The 16,002-nt window shown below is 39.6% G+C and overlaps 2 protein-coding genes across 4 annotated transcripts; one reads left to right on the top strand and one right to left on the bottom strand.

Moving 5' to 3' along the window:
- Positions 1–400: 400 nt before the first annotated feature.
- LOC111248444 (RCC1-like G exchanging factor-like protein) lies at positions 401–5,716 on the bottom strand. Its single transcript, XM_086985442.1, has 10 exons — positions 5,676–5,716; positions 5,352–5,464; positions 5,190–5,239; positions 4,580–4,802; positions 3,765–3,920; positions 3,302–3,557; positions 2,710–2,942; positions 2,226–2,451; positions 1,394–1,653; positions 401–569 (listed from the first exon to the last, which is right to left on the bottom strand). The coding sequence occupies exons 4-10, from the start codon at positions 4,709–4,711 to the stop codon at positions 492–494; spliced, it is 1,341 nt and encodes a 446-aa protein (XP_086841568.1). The 5' UTR covers positions 4,712–4,802; positions 5,190–5,239; positions 5,352–5,464; positions 5,676–5,716; the 3' UTR covers positions 401–491.
- Positions 5,461–15,974, top strand: LOC111248443 (uncharacterized). Of its 3 annotated transcripts, XM_022800815.2 has the most exons (6): positions 5,461–5,658; positions 5,955–6,057; positions 7,978–11,361; positions 11,814–12,210; positions 13,989–14,549; positions 15,037–15,974. In XM_022800815.2, the coding sequence occupies exons 1-6, from the start codon at positions 5,624–5,626 to the stop codon at positions 15,357–15,359; spliced, it is 4,803 nt and encodes a 1,600-aa protein (XP_022656550.1). In that variant the 5' UTR covers positions 5,461–5,623; the 3' UTR covers positions 15,360–15,974. The 3 variants fall into 3 exon arrangements, with proteins under 3 accessions (XP_022656550.1, XP_022656552.1, XP_022656551.1); XM_022800817.2 differs by lacking the exons at positions 5,461–5,658; positions 5,955–6,057 and adding an exon at positions 6,820–7,003; XM_022800816.2 differs by lacking the exons at positions 5,461–5,658; positions 5,955–6,057 and adding an exon at positions 6,820–7,272.
- The last annotated feature ends 28 nt before the right edge of the window (positions 15,975–16,002 follow it).

Below are 16,002 nucleotides of genomic sequence, written 5' to 3'. Positions count from 1 at the left end.
ATCATGAGAATAAAGTTTGATATATACAATTGAATTCAATTTTATTAAATATACCGCAAACCTTTACTTGATACGTAGAACCAACGTTCTGGAGTTAAAAAGCTCACGTTGCTTTTAGACTGGCAAAATTTTACTTGAACAATACATATTAAGGTCTCAGAGACGATGCAACGCACACAACAAGAAATATGTGCTGTAATTTTTCTTTGCTGTTTAATTTATCACACATAGTAATCTATAAGTGACTAAGCCAGATCTAAGTCTTATGAGATTCAAAATAAATCGGTTCTTTTCGAAGAACAATACACTCACAAACTAAATCGATCTTTAAAAACACCTACAAACACGTAATTACTTTTGCATCCAAGTTATTCGTTATATAGTGAATACTTCTTCAATCTCAAATACAGTACAAGGCCTGCTTTCATTTATTTATGCTACGCAGGTATATCTACAAACAGCAACATGTTGTTATTTAAGTACTGCCAATGTCAGCAAAATGATTGTGTGATCACTGCCGTATGGTCGACTCCCATTGAGATGTCCCGAACTTGGGCCGCGATAGTGACCTAATGATGGCATTGAAAAGGAAATTAAAAAGAAACATTCGATTACCAAATTCATTAGATCTATATTAAAGACAGATATATTATGTTGGATAAATTATTCAAACTATTGTTAGCTTTATCCAACTACAGTGCATTAATTATACAAAGGGTACGGTATGCCAAAGGGCCAATACTATTACGTTAGAACTGTTCTAAAAAGAGTACTCGATAAATCTATAACTTGAATAACATTTCTAATGCCACCACTACTTTTGGCCTTTAAAAAATAAACATCGGCGTAGTAACCTTCCCTCATCGTTAGTTTCTATTTAAAGAGTTGTTTACATAACATAGTACTCGCATGTTATTATATGTGTGACAACGTAGGTGCCTTTGAAGGCTTACGCGATAAAAAAAATATTGATAGATCCGTTAGTAGCGATATACAACACGGCCTTTGAAAAAAATATTTTTTCAAAGGGCGTTGGAGTAAAAGACGGAACACTTCCGCATTAACATCGAACTAATAAAATACACAATCTGTTTTTATCATGCGATATAAATTTTTAACCGCTGATCCTTGTGTTCATTTTACACTCAACATGTATAATAAACGGTATAATGAACGACCGCTAGGACGAAGTAACTTAATAGAATATCTGCCAAATCGTTGTACACTAGCTTTCAGTATCTTCGTCTCAAATGTGAGAGCGCTTTAATTTTCTGCAGTCTTAGTTCGTTCAGATGTGTTTAATTATCTGCGCTATCCCAGATAGGTAAGTCCGCCAGCTGAAATTTTACAGCCCGAAAACATTGAGCAATAAATATTTTGCATGTGTTCTTACCATAAGAGGAAACATCTGAGACTTTGTGTGACCCAGGCCTAGAGAACCATTATTGTTTCGGCCCCACGTATAAAGATGTCCTCTGTTAGTGACCGCAGCGAAATTCGCCATTCCAGCTTCGAGTCGTACCGGCACACTATCAGGGTTCAGCTCGTTCGCACCGAACAACGGCGGTGGTATGAGGCGTGGATTGCGGGAGTGCTCAACCTTTGGGCCAAGTCCGAGGACACCATAGCCCCAACTAAACACCTGGCCATTTTCTGGACAATTAGATGATTTAGATGCAAAGAAAAAAAAAATAAGGAAATTGATGTTAGATAAAGGCTCAGACAACCACGATGATGATAGGATGATAGGAATGGTCTCCTCGAGTCTATAATCTGAACCTGTCCTGGTAATTTTTTGATCCATTATAAAGCGTACATGCAAGACACTAAGCCACATTAGGAAAAACTTTTCTGTTACTCGTTCTGTTTACTGTTAGATTACTTACTAATCAAAATAAGAACATTCTTCCAGTGATTCATGAATTTGAGGTTTCGCTTACATTGACACTAAAACTTAGAACACGTTGCATGGAACGATTTTGTCGTCTGCTTTGTTTGAAGCTTAAGATCAACGTCTCAAGACTTCTTACTAGAGGCTCTGTTATGCTAGTAGCGCTTTTGCTAGTTATTTTACGTTTTTAGGTTTTACCTGGAGGGAATCGTTTTCATACATTATCCAAATAATTTTGCCAGACTTAGAAACAATTTTCATACACTCTGAATATGAACACATTAACAGTATTAAAAACAACTTCAAAATGTTTACTGGTACACTAGTGAATTACCGTCAAGGACTACACAAGCGCTTCCCCCGGCCGCCGCACCCTTCAACTTCTTATTGAGCTTAATATGTTTCGGCGTATGCAACTGCATCTCCTTAGTGGCTCCCAGTAGCTGTCCATACTCATTATTACCCCAACCGAACAAGTCGCCTTTTTCGTTTAAAGCCAGTACACAGTCGGCCCGACTTGACAGAAGAACGATGCGCTCTCCGCTTATATCCCCACCCACCTGCTTGTAAAGATAGATAATTAATAATGGACCACTATCTTGACCTTTCGGCCAACATTCGTGTACAGTCATTATATAATTTTGAGCTTCGTTAAAATGTACTGTTTTGCTCATGACGAAAGTGTTCATGTTTAAATAACAACGGTTTGAATGGGGATACAATATGCGAACAAAGAGCAACTACAACAGTAAAGCAAATGATGTCTTTAGGAGAAAATTGCACGAATGTTGCTGGAATGGAACGTTAAGGGTACGCACTTCTTGCGGTATACCGACAGTTTTATAATGGCCTAGGCCGGTCTGACCATCGGCACCCCAACCGCAGGCAAATACTTTTCCGCTAGCGGTCAGGAAAAATGTGTGGTCAAGTCCACAAACGGTTTTAACTACGTTGTTAAGTCCATCACCCTCAACGCGGTGTAGAAGATCTCGACCAAAATAGCTTTCATTCTCAATAATGGGACGTCCACACTGGCCTAAACTATTGTTACCTGCGGGAATCAAATGCCATGCCAATGCAGTTTTGCGGTTAGAAACATCGAACGAATCAACGCAGCCCCTTTTTGGACGCTGGTAGTTTACATTTTGGCGAAAGCTAAAGACACTGGGGGTTGTTTAGATACATATTTTAAAGTAAAAGAGTCTGCATGATACATTTTCTGTATTAAACATAGGTTACGGAGATGCATGTAATTGCGTTTTAGTATTTTCAGCTAGAGAAAATTTAAAATCTATCTAGTTACACCTGTTATGCAAAACACGGCTAAATGATGGTATTCTTTAGACTTAGAGTAATGAAAATTAGTTGATTGCTAAACAGGCGTAATTATGGACCGTTAAACTAAATTACCGAGCGTGTACACGGCATCAGAAGTTACAATCACTGTGTGCGCTCGGCCGGCTCCAAGGCTAAGGATCGGACTCCAGAAAGGGGCTTTACTACCATTTTCAATGGCCGTATTCCTTGTATTTACATCTAAATGATCAAAACTCCCTGATTCGGGTAATATGATGGGAACAGGTTGCGTGAGAAGCTCCATCGGTGCGTCCCTTCGAGCCTGTTGAAGGCCGATTTGCGAGTCTTTATTTATACCAGTTCCAAATACCTAATTGAAAACCGGAAAGCATAATGTTAATGAATCTTCATAATGGCAAAAAGCATAAATGTCGTAGTCTTTTAAGTTGAAGCATCGAACGTATGCCGTGTGTGCAGATACAGTTTAGAGCCGTAAAATGTTCAATTATAATGCGAATTACAAATAAGTTAAAAAAACATAATCAAACGCTTACGCTCCCTCAGTGTGTCAACGTACCCGGTATTTGCAGGCAGTGTCTTCTGGCTTTGCACCGAATACAGTGAAACCATTTCCACAGGCAATACGGAACACTCTATTGGTTGCACTAAAACGCAGTCGATATGGATTACAACGATCCTCCCGTGGTTTTAAGTGTTTCTTAAGGGGACGCACCTAAGACCGATAACGGCGTGTTACACGAAAGTATAAGTGTGATATAATTTTGCTTACGGATTCATTGAAATGATTTTAAAGATTTTTAGTTATTACATATATATATACATATATACTAGATAGGTGAAAGATTTTACCATCCTATATTTTTTCATACTTTCTGAACTAATGGGGAAGTTCACCAGATAACTATCGTAGACTCATCCATACAATCTTGTAGAATATATATTCTGACCGCCTTTGAAAGACTAAGTATAGCAAGCTCATTTTAATACAAATAGTTAAAATGGCTTACCTTTTATGTGAAAAAATAAGTATACAGGTACAATGTGCACCGATGGTCATAATAATGATGATATCGAAATTTTAAATTTATGGGAAACGTATGTTCCACTTAACGCATTGCCTTTCGATGATTTCAGCTTTACTACGATTACGCAAGTGCATGTTTTACAATCGAGAGAAAAAAGGTGTAAAAAGCTTGCTATGTCCTACCTACCTCCTGAAAAGGATCGAACGACATGGAGTTCAACTAGCCTATGCACAATTTATTTTAATTCTGTTCAAATTTTGATCTGCCACATGAGTTTTATTTCAGAATTAGTGTTTGAGGCTCTTCTTCCTGCTCGACATATGGAACGAATATGTTTAACACTCACGAAATGGTCGCATCCAAGGGCGCCTGAATGGGTGCCGCCCCAAAGATAGCATCTTATCTTATGCTTGGCTTTCCGTAACCCGACGTTTCTAATAGGCACCTCACGTTCGGCCAACGGTTTAAAGGATCCCATTGAGGAACATTGTAGGTCAACTGCGCATGTCTGCAATTGTCTTCGACTTATATACTGAGCATCAGAACTCACTTGGATGAGATTCGTGTTTCTGCCACAAAATACAAATATGTGTGAGGTTAGCGAAAACAATAGCACGATCATTGGAACCGACTAGGGCGACTGCACTGAAAATACCCGTAAAATGCTTAGTCAGCGAAAACTTCATAAACCTATATACCAGTAATTTGTTATAATCTACGGAGATTTTCCTTCTTAGTAGGTCAGCAGTTTTTGACTATTGTACTTTATACAATAGAACAATGTAGATAATAATCACAATAATTCTATAAAAAGTGTTGGGTCTATTCAATCAGCTATTTTACAGCAATAATTTAACAGCGCTAGTGGTTCTGTTTTTCCGTGAACCTTGTGAGTGTAAAGCAGCAAAACTGATATAACATATTCCGCTCAAATGAATCTTAAACAAATTACGTACCCTTTCAGAGGAAACAGCACCTTTGCTATGACCACCAGTCGAGCACCTGACTGCATAGACGTACGAAGCATCTTTAACAGTTAGTCTTTTCATATGCAAAAATAAGTTAACAAAAAAAGCAGCTTATTACAACGACGATACAGTGTCTAGAACGAGCATTACCAATAGAAAGCACGTCTTTCCGTATTGAGCCTCGAATAACGCAGAGTCCGCTCTGCGCAATCGGACCCGCGCAGAGACGTCAACAACAGTTCCATGTGATCCCAACGTGATGACTAGATGAAACAGTGCGTCCAATTCAAAAACACAGGCGGGTCACAGTCGTTTCACACATGAACGAACGTACAAACATATGCGTAATAGTGAATAAAGCCCAATTAGTGCTGATTACCCAATTTGATGCTAAATAGATCTTTCGTCGTTGCAGCCTTAACATGAGATCCAGATTGTATGCACCTATTATAAAAGAGTATGATTGAGTTTTACCTCCACTTTCACCAGAAAAATGTACTATTGTAGTTATCCTCTGTTAGCTGATGTTACAGTTCACCAATTGCACAGAAAAAGATAGGATAGTTTAGGACGAGCAAATTGGTTCATTCGCAATAAAAGTCAGCGCGACACTTTGATAAACAGTACTTTTTTCCATTGCAAAATACATGTTTTTATAGTGACGTCGAAGACATATGTCTTCTAGATTTCATTGTTGTAGATTTCGCTTACTTCACACATCGCAGCCTGTCATCACTGTTTGCTATAACTCAGTGTTTCAGGTCTTCCAGTAGATATCGGTAATCTGCATGCAAATCGACAACTCGGCCCGACAGATGGATTGCTTTTTCCTGGCAGGTCGAAGCTACCTGCTCAGGTAAGACTAGAATTAACCAGCGAATTTTTTTTGAATTTTTCGCTAATGATTGGTCAAGGATACCCATCAATTGCTATTGAAATAAGCATGCAACTTAAGTAAGGTCTGGATAGTTATCATGATGCAAATAAGTTCCTGTTCTCAACAGCAGCAACGTTATTCGTACATATATAGTAAAATATGAACTTGATTGATCGGGGATATATAAATAAACAGAAATAGGGTGAGAAAAATAAAAGCGGTTTAATTAAGTTCGACTGGAGGCCACTTAGCTCAGTTTGGCAGTAGGGGCAAATCAGGGCGCGGCTTTAAAAAAGGCAGATTCTAACAGCGACTTATTTTTATCTTACCCCTAAATAATTTCGGACTTCTGGTATCTGGTATATATATTATATTATATTGGCTAATATATAGTATATTATATTTATTTAATCTACTGGCCAAGTATAAAATGCTCTGAATAACAAAAAGTAAAAACTTGATTGAAAAACGTGATTAGATCTTATTGAAATAAAGCAATTATAAGAGAAAAACCATTAGTAGATACTGAAATAGCATTGATTGAAGCGAGTAAGAAACAGACGACAATCATTATATAGTTAGATGAATAGTTGTACCGTCTGCTTCACGCGTTTCGTGCTGGGAGCATCGTAAACATTTCATGCAGGGCGCATTCGTGTGATGGAATATCTAGCGGCGGTACCGGACGTACAACAGTTAGTCCCTTCCATACCTACCTAAACAAACATGGACGGTCGTATCGTCTGCTGCATGAAAATACGTTAACACTAACAATAAACGCACAGAACTTTGTAATTGTTACACTGACATGTCGCCGAACTAAGGCTCGCACACGAAATTATTGCGCATATTGTCCCAAGAAATAGTAGGCAGTTATTTACCGTGCAAGTCGCTATCTTGTTAAGAAGTAGAAGCATTGGATAAGGTATTCTGCGCTCTAATTTCGCTAGTTTTCTGCTTACGCTACTGCACTAGCATAGAATACGCCAGTATCGATCGTCGCCACCAGAATAATGTCTTTAATCTTATAAACTGATTGTGTAAAGAAATAATATTTTTATAATAAAGCAATAGTGTGAAGTGACAGAGGATACTTCGTAGTTGAAAATAAGTGGTAACTGGTAAAGTCCGTTACCAACTACTAAGCACTTTTGAGAATGCAAATAGATGATGTTGTGATCGCGTTAAGTTGAGGTAACGGTAATGACCTTTTTTTATATGAGACAAATTTTCAACTAGTACAATGTGTGCTGACAAATTAATTTTTTTATCGCTCATACAATTAATTACCGATTGTCAGAATAATTATCATATTGAACTACTATATTATTATTACATGACATCGATTTTTCAAAAAAGCAATTATGTTCAACATTATTTTTCCCGTACTTAGCACCTTTTAGTTCTATAATTGTATGACTCTTTGGAAGCAGAAAAAGCTAAATTGTAACTCATTTCCATAAAATTGCCATAGGCTTTAAGAGTAGAAACAGCCTCAAAGAATGTATGAGTTTATAAGGGTCCTAAGCGAAATCCACAATCAAGATATATTCCAACGGCACAATGCTATTGTACGAACGTTGTTTATTTCTATACATGTATATAGAATTTTACGAATATTCACTCTTACATAAAAAGGTTAGTAGAAAACGAATGGGTGGTTAGCTATTGGAGAAAATTCAAATGTTTGTTAATACTGAAGACGTAGCTAACAACAGATAAAAATTACTTTTAGATATATTCGCTTGCTGTCAAAATTTAATCAGATGGTTAATGGGGAAATTGTTACTTTCTATAAGTAAGTTCACATAGTAGGCTACTATTGTTGAAGATGTCAGCGATTTTTGTGTGGTGCCAATATGATACATATTGCGTGCAACTTAAATTATTCTGTTACAGATGTTGGAGAAACGTGTGCCGTTTCCCAAATTGAAATCCTGCGAGGAGATTTACATCGTGTCGCACCTGGACACTAAGATTTATGCCCAGTTATGCATTTTCCCGGAGCAAATACTCACAGATATTAGTGATGAAATTTCAAAATTCGCGCCGGCTGGTGCAAAATTTCCTAACGATGAACCCTCAGTAGGTGACTTGGCGGTCTTTGTCTCTCAAGGCATATCAATGCGTGTCGTCGTTGTGGATGTATATAGCACCAATGTTTGTATGGTCGAACTGCTCGACCATGGCGGGCTCCAAACAGTTGAAAAAAGTTCACTCGAACCACTGCACGAGGAGTTAATTGAAAAGTGGCCACGGGTGGCCGTCCAGATTATGCTTAAGGAAAGCTGTCACGTTGTTGATGACGATATAAGGACTCTTGAGGATATTGAAGTGATTACTATACAGGGAGAATATTGTCTCCATGCTCGCCTTATACCGAAAGAGCTTCAAGACCATGCCAAGCTTGTTAAAGCATTCTTTCCCGAAGAAGAGTGCGTTCTGGTTCCTTCCCCTAAACTCGAAGAAACAGAGCGCGTGATCCTCGTTGAAATCAATGAGGCGAAGGGGGTCGTTGGAGTTCAGCTGATTCGTTCTGACTTGTCTGACAAATTTAATGAATTTGAAACCGAGGTGCAAGAGAAAGCTGAAAGGGCGAAATCTATGAAAAGACGACCCAAGCGAGGCGAATACGTCCTGGCGTTCTCGGCTATCGAGCCCTCCTGGTGTCGGGGGCTAGTCACGACCGACACTAACGAGGACAGAGAAAAAAACGATGAAGGTCGAATAGAGGTCGAGTTTGTCGACTATGGCTCCTTCGAACATGTGCCTGTTAGCAATATCAAGGCACTCAGTGCCGATTTAGCCAAAGTCGAGGCCTTTGCTGTTTTACTCAAGTTACCTGATCTAAAAAATGTAGAAGTTGACGCGGAACTTGATGTCAGAATTGACCGTGTCGATTCGACTGATTCACTATCAAGAACTTGGGTAGCCACTCTAATCGATACGTCAGGGACGACTGAAAGTAGTCCTGCGCCCGCTCACATCCCGACGACGACGACAACAACAGCAGTCTCAACCGTCTGTGGAACAACATCAGGAAACTCAGACGGAGTGCATACAACAATACCGGCACAATCTCCAAAGGCGTCGACAGGAAGCATGAGTTCAATGAATGGAGCGATAACACTGACAGAGGATATTCGTGACACAGAAGACGTATTTGTGTATTTCATCGGTGTTGATTCGACTTACGGCGTCCAGCTTAAGCGTGGTAATGTTGAAGCAATGGAGGAACTATTACACGAATTGAACAGTTCTTCCCGAGCACCGTTTAAGTCAATAAAGAAAGGAGATTTCGTAGTTGTGGAGATCGACGGAACATTTTGTCGGGCCCTGGTTCTAGATATTAACGACGGTATCGCCACTGTCCGTTGTGTTGACTACGGCTCGATTGATGATATACCCGTTGAAAAGATATGGCCACTGGATCCAGGCTATGCAAGCGACACGCCGTGTATGGCGTTTCATTGTGTGCTGGAAAACGCATCACCAAAGTTAGAGTTGAATAAGGAATACTCCCTAAAAATTCTTTCCCGGTCAGTTCCGAAAGGATGCGGCATGTCACTATATTCCGTGGCCCGTATTGATGGTAAACAGGATGATAGTAAAACTCTTGACGGTAGCACTATCGAGTTGCCTCCCCGATCCTATCCGCCTTTGGAGTTGGGCGCTGAAGAAGAACTCTGGGTTAACGAGATCGATCAGGATAATCCGACAGTCATTCCTGTTCAGCTGGGAAAGTATAACATCAATGAACTTTGCGACCTCAGCCTTAACCTCACAATTAAGATGCAAAACGGCAGAATACCTGTACCAATCAACGAAATCTCAAAGGGAACCTTGGTAGCAGTTCGAATAGAAGACGAAAATTCCTGCGGGTTTTACCGTGGTATTGTCTGCGACCTAACGAGTAGTGATGCTCTCGTGATGCAGGTCGATTATGGTGTACTGTCAAAAGTGCCGATTTCTGATCTCGCACTATTGCCTGATGAATTTGTGGGGTATCCTCAATACGGTTTAAGGTGCAGTCTTAAGCCGGATCAGTTATATCTTGCAAAGGAAACGTCTTTTATCGCTACGAAGCTAGAAAAATGTCAAAAGGACGGTATTGCTGAATACTCTTTCGAGTTGAAGTCTGACCAAAAACCAAAAAAGGAAATTCAGAAATCGGACGAACCTTTAGACACACAGACACAAATGGAAGATGTATCGAGTATCGAAGGCAAATCTGATGCCGCCATAAGATTGGAGGAAAGCTCTGAGCATCATAATGAATTAGTGAAAGGATCCACTGGGAGCATAGCTAATCATGGCAGCCGTGTGTCTGTAAACGACAATGTAGTCACCGGAAAATGTTCTCTGGATACCACTAATCATGATAATGATGATGAGCTTGCAACAAATGTTAAATATCCTGTAATCCTTGATCATGCCGAAAGAATGTACATAACTGTAGATGACGGCGCGCATATTGGACTACAGTTCTGTCGAGTGGACGAACTTGAATTGGAGAATCTAAATCATGCCATGACGAATTATTATAAGGCGCGTTCAACCAAATCAGAAGACAAAAATGTTCAAGTTGGTGACCTGGTCGCTTTCTGTGACGAGGGCTCGTTCTACCGCGGAGAAGTAACTAAAATTCATGATAGTGAGTACACCATTCTTTCTTTGGATTATGGGTCGATGCACGTTGTCCCCTGTTGCCCACCGCGATTAATCAAACGATTCGCAAACCTCGACCGGCTCGGCATTCGTGTTCCACGGACGCGCTTCACTGAAACGGTTGACGAATACGTTGACGTGATTCTAAAGGAGAAAAATTGCACTATCGCTGCATACCATCCGGCAGCGTTAGAAGAAGACGTTGCCGCAGAAGATCCGAGCTCTGAACAAGTACCTTTGACCAACGGAGATGAAGCTAAGGCCGTTGTTGCTTGCTCGAAATCGCAAGAAACATTGGAAAATGAGGCATCTAACAAGAAAGTCCTTAACCCAGAAAAGGATGATACAGAAAGCACTATTGAAAATCGCAATGATGTTAAAGATCGCGAAGAGATAAAAGATGCGTGTTTGGTAAAGCCAGACAGCCCCGTAGAGCAGGCGCAGCCTATTGAAGTGGGCCAGCTTTCCGCGAAAAGTAGAGATCATGTGAATGGCATCGACCAGGTTACTCTAGCCCATGTTGAAGATGACTACTTCAGTGCGTCTGCGACATCCTTGGTTGCCACGGAAACGAGCTTTGATGTATTTGTTACATGGCTCTACAGCCCTACTAAGGTAGATACATATATTCGTATAAACCATAGCCCTATATAGATAGTTCAATAGGTAATAGCAACAAAACTTGATAATTCGAATTGGCGCTTCTGTTTACATTACTAAGTTGATTACAGTTTTCGCTGAGAGCGAAATCGACATCGTGACGAAGTTTTCACTTTATTTACAATATAAAGGTCTATCGAGGTGGTCCAGCTGTATGCGTTTGTGTAGGTATGCGTAGTTCCGCGCACTTAAGCGAGATGCTTAAACAACTTCTACATTTGGAAAATTCATAGCATAGATAGCTACCGTACGACTACTCTGATCCCAGTCGTACGAAACAAATCATTAGCAGTGTTATTTTTTATTAAAGCGAACAGACAGTTATCAACATTTGTATGCAGACTATTGGCGAGGATGGATTGGAGCTCTCGACTAGATTCTTTGAAAATAAATATTTTCAATTACAGGTTTGTGTCGTAAAGCAGTCGATGGCTGAAGTCTCGCAGATACTCTCTGATCGAATGGCGGTACTCCAAAACGCAACCGACCTTCGGGTTATTCAACCTACCGTATCGCAACAACTACCTGTGCCGATTGCCGTGGCCCGTATTGATCACCCACGTACGGTGTTTCATAGGGTCAGACTGCTTTCGTTCGACGAATCAACAAATCTATATTCTGTTTTCTTAGTTGATACTGGCGAAGTTACTCAGGTGCCCGGTAAATCTCTGTTCGAGCTGCCATCGACAGTTTCGTTAGATCAGATCCCTGCTCTAGCGATCATTTTGAACCTTCGAGCAAACGATCATAGAGTTCGAGTTGTACATACGCAGAAGCAACCTCGAGAAATTCTACCGATATTCGGTCAGTGTATTTTTTTTTTTTTTACTGTAAAAATTCAATGAAATATATAGATTTTTTTGTTATTTTGATTTCCTATAAACGAGGTAGTGGACAATATCATGTGAACATTTTTCAACTTAATTTAGAACAAACACATATTGGCATAATAATAATAATAATGATAATAACAAATCACATTGGACAATGGAAACAGATATTCGGCTGAACATTTTGCGCATAGGACGGCGCTCCTGAGTGTGTTCATTCAGTGTAATTTTCATTTCCTGCGATCGCTTCAGTTGGGATCTTATATCACTCACAACTACTTTTCAATCATAATCATTTCTCTAAATCCATGTTGTCACTCGCTTATCGATGCATGAGTTTCACCATAGGCTCTGCAGGAAACAGGGTTTCCATGAGCCTGACAATACATTATAGGTGCATCGCATGTGGAAGAAATTGAGGTAAATATCATGCCGTGGGTTACCCATTGGTACCGCCTTTGGTACGATTGGTAAATCTCTAAAATTAATCTTATAAGATCAACAAGATTGGCGTGAAAAATATGGCGCAGTGTATTCTTTTGTTTCTATATTCTCGCCCTGCTTAGGATATTATGTCGTTGACCTGTGAAGCATTTGACTACTATTAGCAAGGGCAACTAAATAAAAATTTATTTGAAGCTTGCTAATTAATAACTTGTTAAGTACCGGTAAGCGAAGTCATGCTATTCACGTAGACTCATTTGAATCCTGCTCAGACTCACCAAACACAAAAAATTGAGCTAACTAAAATTTCAGCATGGAAATAGGATGAAAATTTCAAAGGTCCAGTCGACTAAAAAAGACTAAAGCGTGTAAATGACTTGAAAAACCTGACACTTGAAATTTATCTAGATGACACTATTATCGATAGGTAGCCTTTTTTAAAAATAGCCACTAACTTGTGCATCAACATCCTAAGTTTTTGCGAGCTATTTTAATTGTGCCCATTGAACAGCTACACATGGATTCCATGAACTACTAATCCCATGAACACGGCATATGCTACATAACGTTGTCTCTTGTACTAGGTACCTCTTTTGTGTATGCGCAAGTGTGCAGACTCTTCAATTGTATGCCCGAGAGAAGAACATTATACCTTTATTGTAATAGGACAGTGGTTGTGTTTGTGGACGAACTGGCTTCCTCCCAATAGCGAGAATAGCGAACAATGAATGTCCCTTCCAATAAAAGATATACCAAAGTGTTTCCTAATAATATCGAACGCCCTGTACTTTTCATGTTCATGTTCATGGTCTAACAGTTTATGATAGCCTTAAATTATAAGAATAGGCCCAAAAAAGGTTTCTCACAGGGTGGTGATAAAAAAACAAGGCAAATGTTGTTTCTTTTAGCATTACAGTAAAAAGCGCTCGCCATTATATTCGATTTCATCTTGTTTTAGTAGCATTGCACTTAGCGAGTAACTAACATAAAACGGTACCTATCGTTTTTCCACTTTGCGGCGCTTCATATATCGCGCAACGTAACCTATTTAAGTACATACACTTCTCAGTAAATATAAGTTACTCTAATGCTTAAAGAACCGAAGCCTTCATCCGCATCCATATGAAGAGAAAAATTCTATTGTATGAGCCGAGTCATCCATTATAAAAAAAAAAGCTGCTCGACTAAAGACGTGTGAGTTTCACATTAAATCTGAAAATATTTTACTATAATTAATAATAAAAATAGTTGTTGATATAGTCTCGTATCAATTTTGTCTCGTGTATTTGCATGCACGCTTTTTCGCAGATGGGATTCTTCGCTGCCATTTGTTAATGTCTGGTGCTGACGAGGACGTCCCAGGCGAGATTTGTCATCTATCAGTGCTGTGCAATGAACGCGGTGATATCGTTCCACAGTTATTTGAAGAGGGTATGGCGACATTTTGGAGTCCGCGGTTCGTGAAAAACACATTGTTGCTGCCACGAAACGGCAATGAGGTAGAGTTCGTCGATGCGCGGCTTCTTAAAGTTTCCCGCAAATATCTAAGGTTACAAAAAAGTCAAGACTCGAGAGACACCGTTGACGATGGAGACAGTAGCAAAAAGGGCGGACAATTGCGGGCTACTCTCCAACTGTATGCCGAGCGACAGCGTATTGATGAGATTTTAGAGAATATTAACAAAACTGCTTTGACTCCCCTATTCACACATCATGTTGGCACTCCAGCCATTATTGAAGTTCCTGTGTCCATACTACAGTCTAAAAGTGAAGCCGAAAAACCCAGTCGAAGCGACCGGAAGTGGGTTCGCGGTAAGGTCGTGGCTCGGCATACGCCTGTGCATTACACTATCAGGCTTATAGACTACGGTAAGTAGTACGTGTTTTAAATAGAATCTTATAGGCCGGCAGCTAATTGATTCAATAATAATAGACGTCACACGTTTCCATACACAGAAAGGCGCGTATCTTTCAAATAGATAGGTCGTAGAGATAGGTCGTACGTAGAAAAAGTGTGCACATGAAACAAGTTTCATTTAAGAAAGCAATTCAAATGAAATCGATAAAAAAACTATTAGAACCGAAAAAAGATTATTAAGAAAATCATTAGTTATCTCAACAAATGAAGAAGTGTGAAACGTCTAGCCAGATTAGCTGGATGATAGGATAAAGTCTCGGTAAACAACTTATTTTTTTTGCTATCATATAATAGCTTAGTTATTGTTTTGCCAGCCGTGCCGCAGTGAAAAGCGAATTCATCTTTAGGATCCGTCGACGTATAGACTATACCAAAAAGTAGCGAAACATAGGGTAAGCATGTGACTTTTACGAAATTGATTTGATTATTCTGTTATAGGCATTGATGTATCTTCCCTGGTAAAACAAACTTTTCGGTGTCCAGCTATTGCATTGCATGTGCCTGAAGCGATAGCGGAAGTGACTGTAAAAACTTCCATTACGTCGCCCGTTGCGGTGTCTTCGTTTAATTCGGAAGCCGCTTGTAGCCCGACCAACCTGCAAGACACGATCAACCCGGCGTCAGATCAGGTTTTAGATCGGTTGGAGAGACAGCTACAGAATTATTGTGGGAAAGAGGTCATCGTTCGTTGTAGCCTTCAGAGAATCATCTCCGTTTGTGTCGAGCTCTTCGACAGCGACGGCAACAGCATCTTCATGTAAAGGAAAGTGAAGTACCCTGCTCATGCTGCACTAGTCGCACTTCGATATTATAAATTGTCTGAAGACCTGCCAAATCACAAAAACTGCCTGTACAAAGATATACGCTTGAGATAAACTTCATTTCGAAACATGATTTGTCGACTGAGGATTCTAGAGAATGCTACTTCACAGAATACAGCAGAAGAGATATTTTTGGGTTATTGATTTAAGTCAAACCAGAATAGACTTTGTAATTGGAGATAGCGTTTTATTCGTGTACGTATGCGTTTAGGCAAGTATATATCGAAGAGGATGCTGCGCGCAATTTGTATGTAGTATAAGCTTGCATGAAAATTCCTTTTTTGCATACGTCTTGTACATCTCTTTTGCCGAGTGATTTTTTACATTGTGTAAGATACCAAGTAATCTTGAAATGGTACGGTTCTACAGACATTCTTACTAGTTATCATTGTTTAACTAAAAGGAGTTTGAGTGCTGACTAAGTTCATGCCATTACCGTCTATAGTTACACTATTTGCAATCATCTTCCAGTTACAAGAATTATGTTAATTTATATTTCTCAGCAACAACTTTTTGAAGATCCAAGTTTACGACCAATAAATTCAAAAACTGGAACGACGTAGTTTCCTTGACTAGTTAGCTC

This window comes from Varroa destructor, unplaced genomic scaffold (assembly GCF_002443255.2).
Source record: "Varroa destructor unplaced genomic scaffold, Vdes_3.0 BEIS01000003.1, whole genome shotgun sequence".
NCBI lineage: Eukaryota > Metazoa > Arthropoda > Arachnida > Mesostigmata > Varroidae > Varroa > Varroa destructor.
Note: the sequence above shows the minus strand (reverse complement) of the source record. Positions and strands in the feature narration are given on the sequence as shown.

Bases quoted from the DNA above. Each gene is read 5' to 3' on its own strand.
- LOC111248443 (XM_022800815.2), top strand. From the start codon at position 5,624: ATGAGATCCAGATTGTATGCACCTATTATAAAAGA. The intron at 5,659-5,954 runs GTATGATTGAGT...GCTATAACTCAG, and splicing joins TATGCACCTATTATAAAAGA to TGTTTCAGGTCTTCCAGTAG. The intron at 11,362-11,813 runs GTAGATACATAT...TTTCAATTACAG, and splicing joins GGCTCTACAGCCCTACTAAG to GTTTGTGTCGTAAAGCAGTC.
- LOC111248444 (XM_086985442.1), bottom strand. From the start codon at position 4,711: ATGGGATCCTTTAAACCGTTGGCCGAACGTGAGGTGCCTATTAGAAAC. The intron at 2,943-3,301 runs GTAATTTAGTTT...TGATTCCCGCAG, and splicing joins TGATGCCGTGTACACGCTCG to GTAACAATAGTTTAGGCCAG. The intron at 1,654-2,225 runs GTAATTCACTAG...CTAATTGTCCAG, and splicing joins CGCTTGTGTAGTCCTTGACG to AAAATGGCCAGGTGTTTAGT.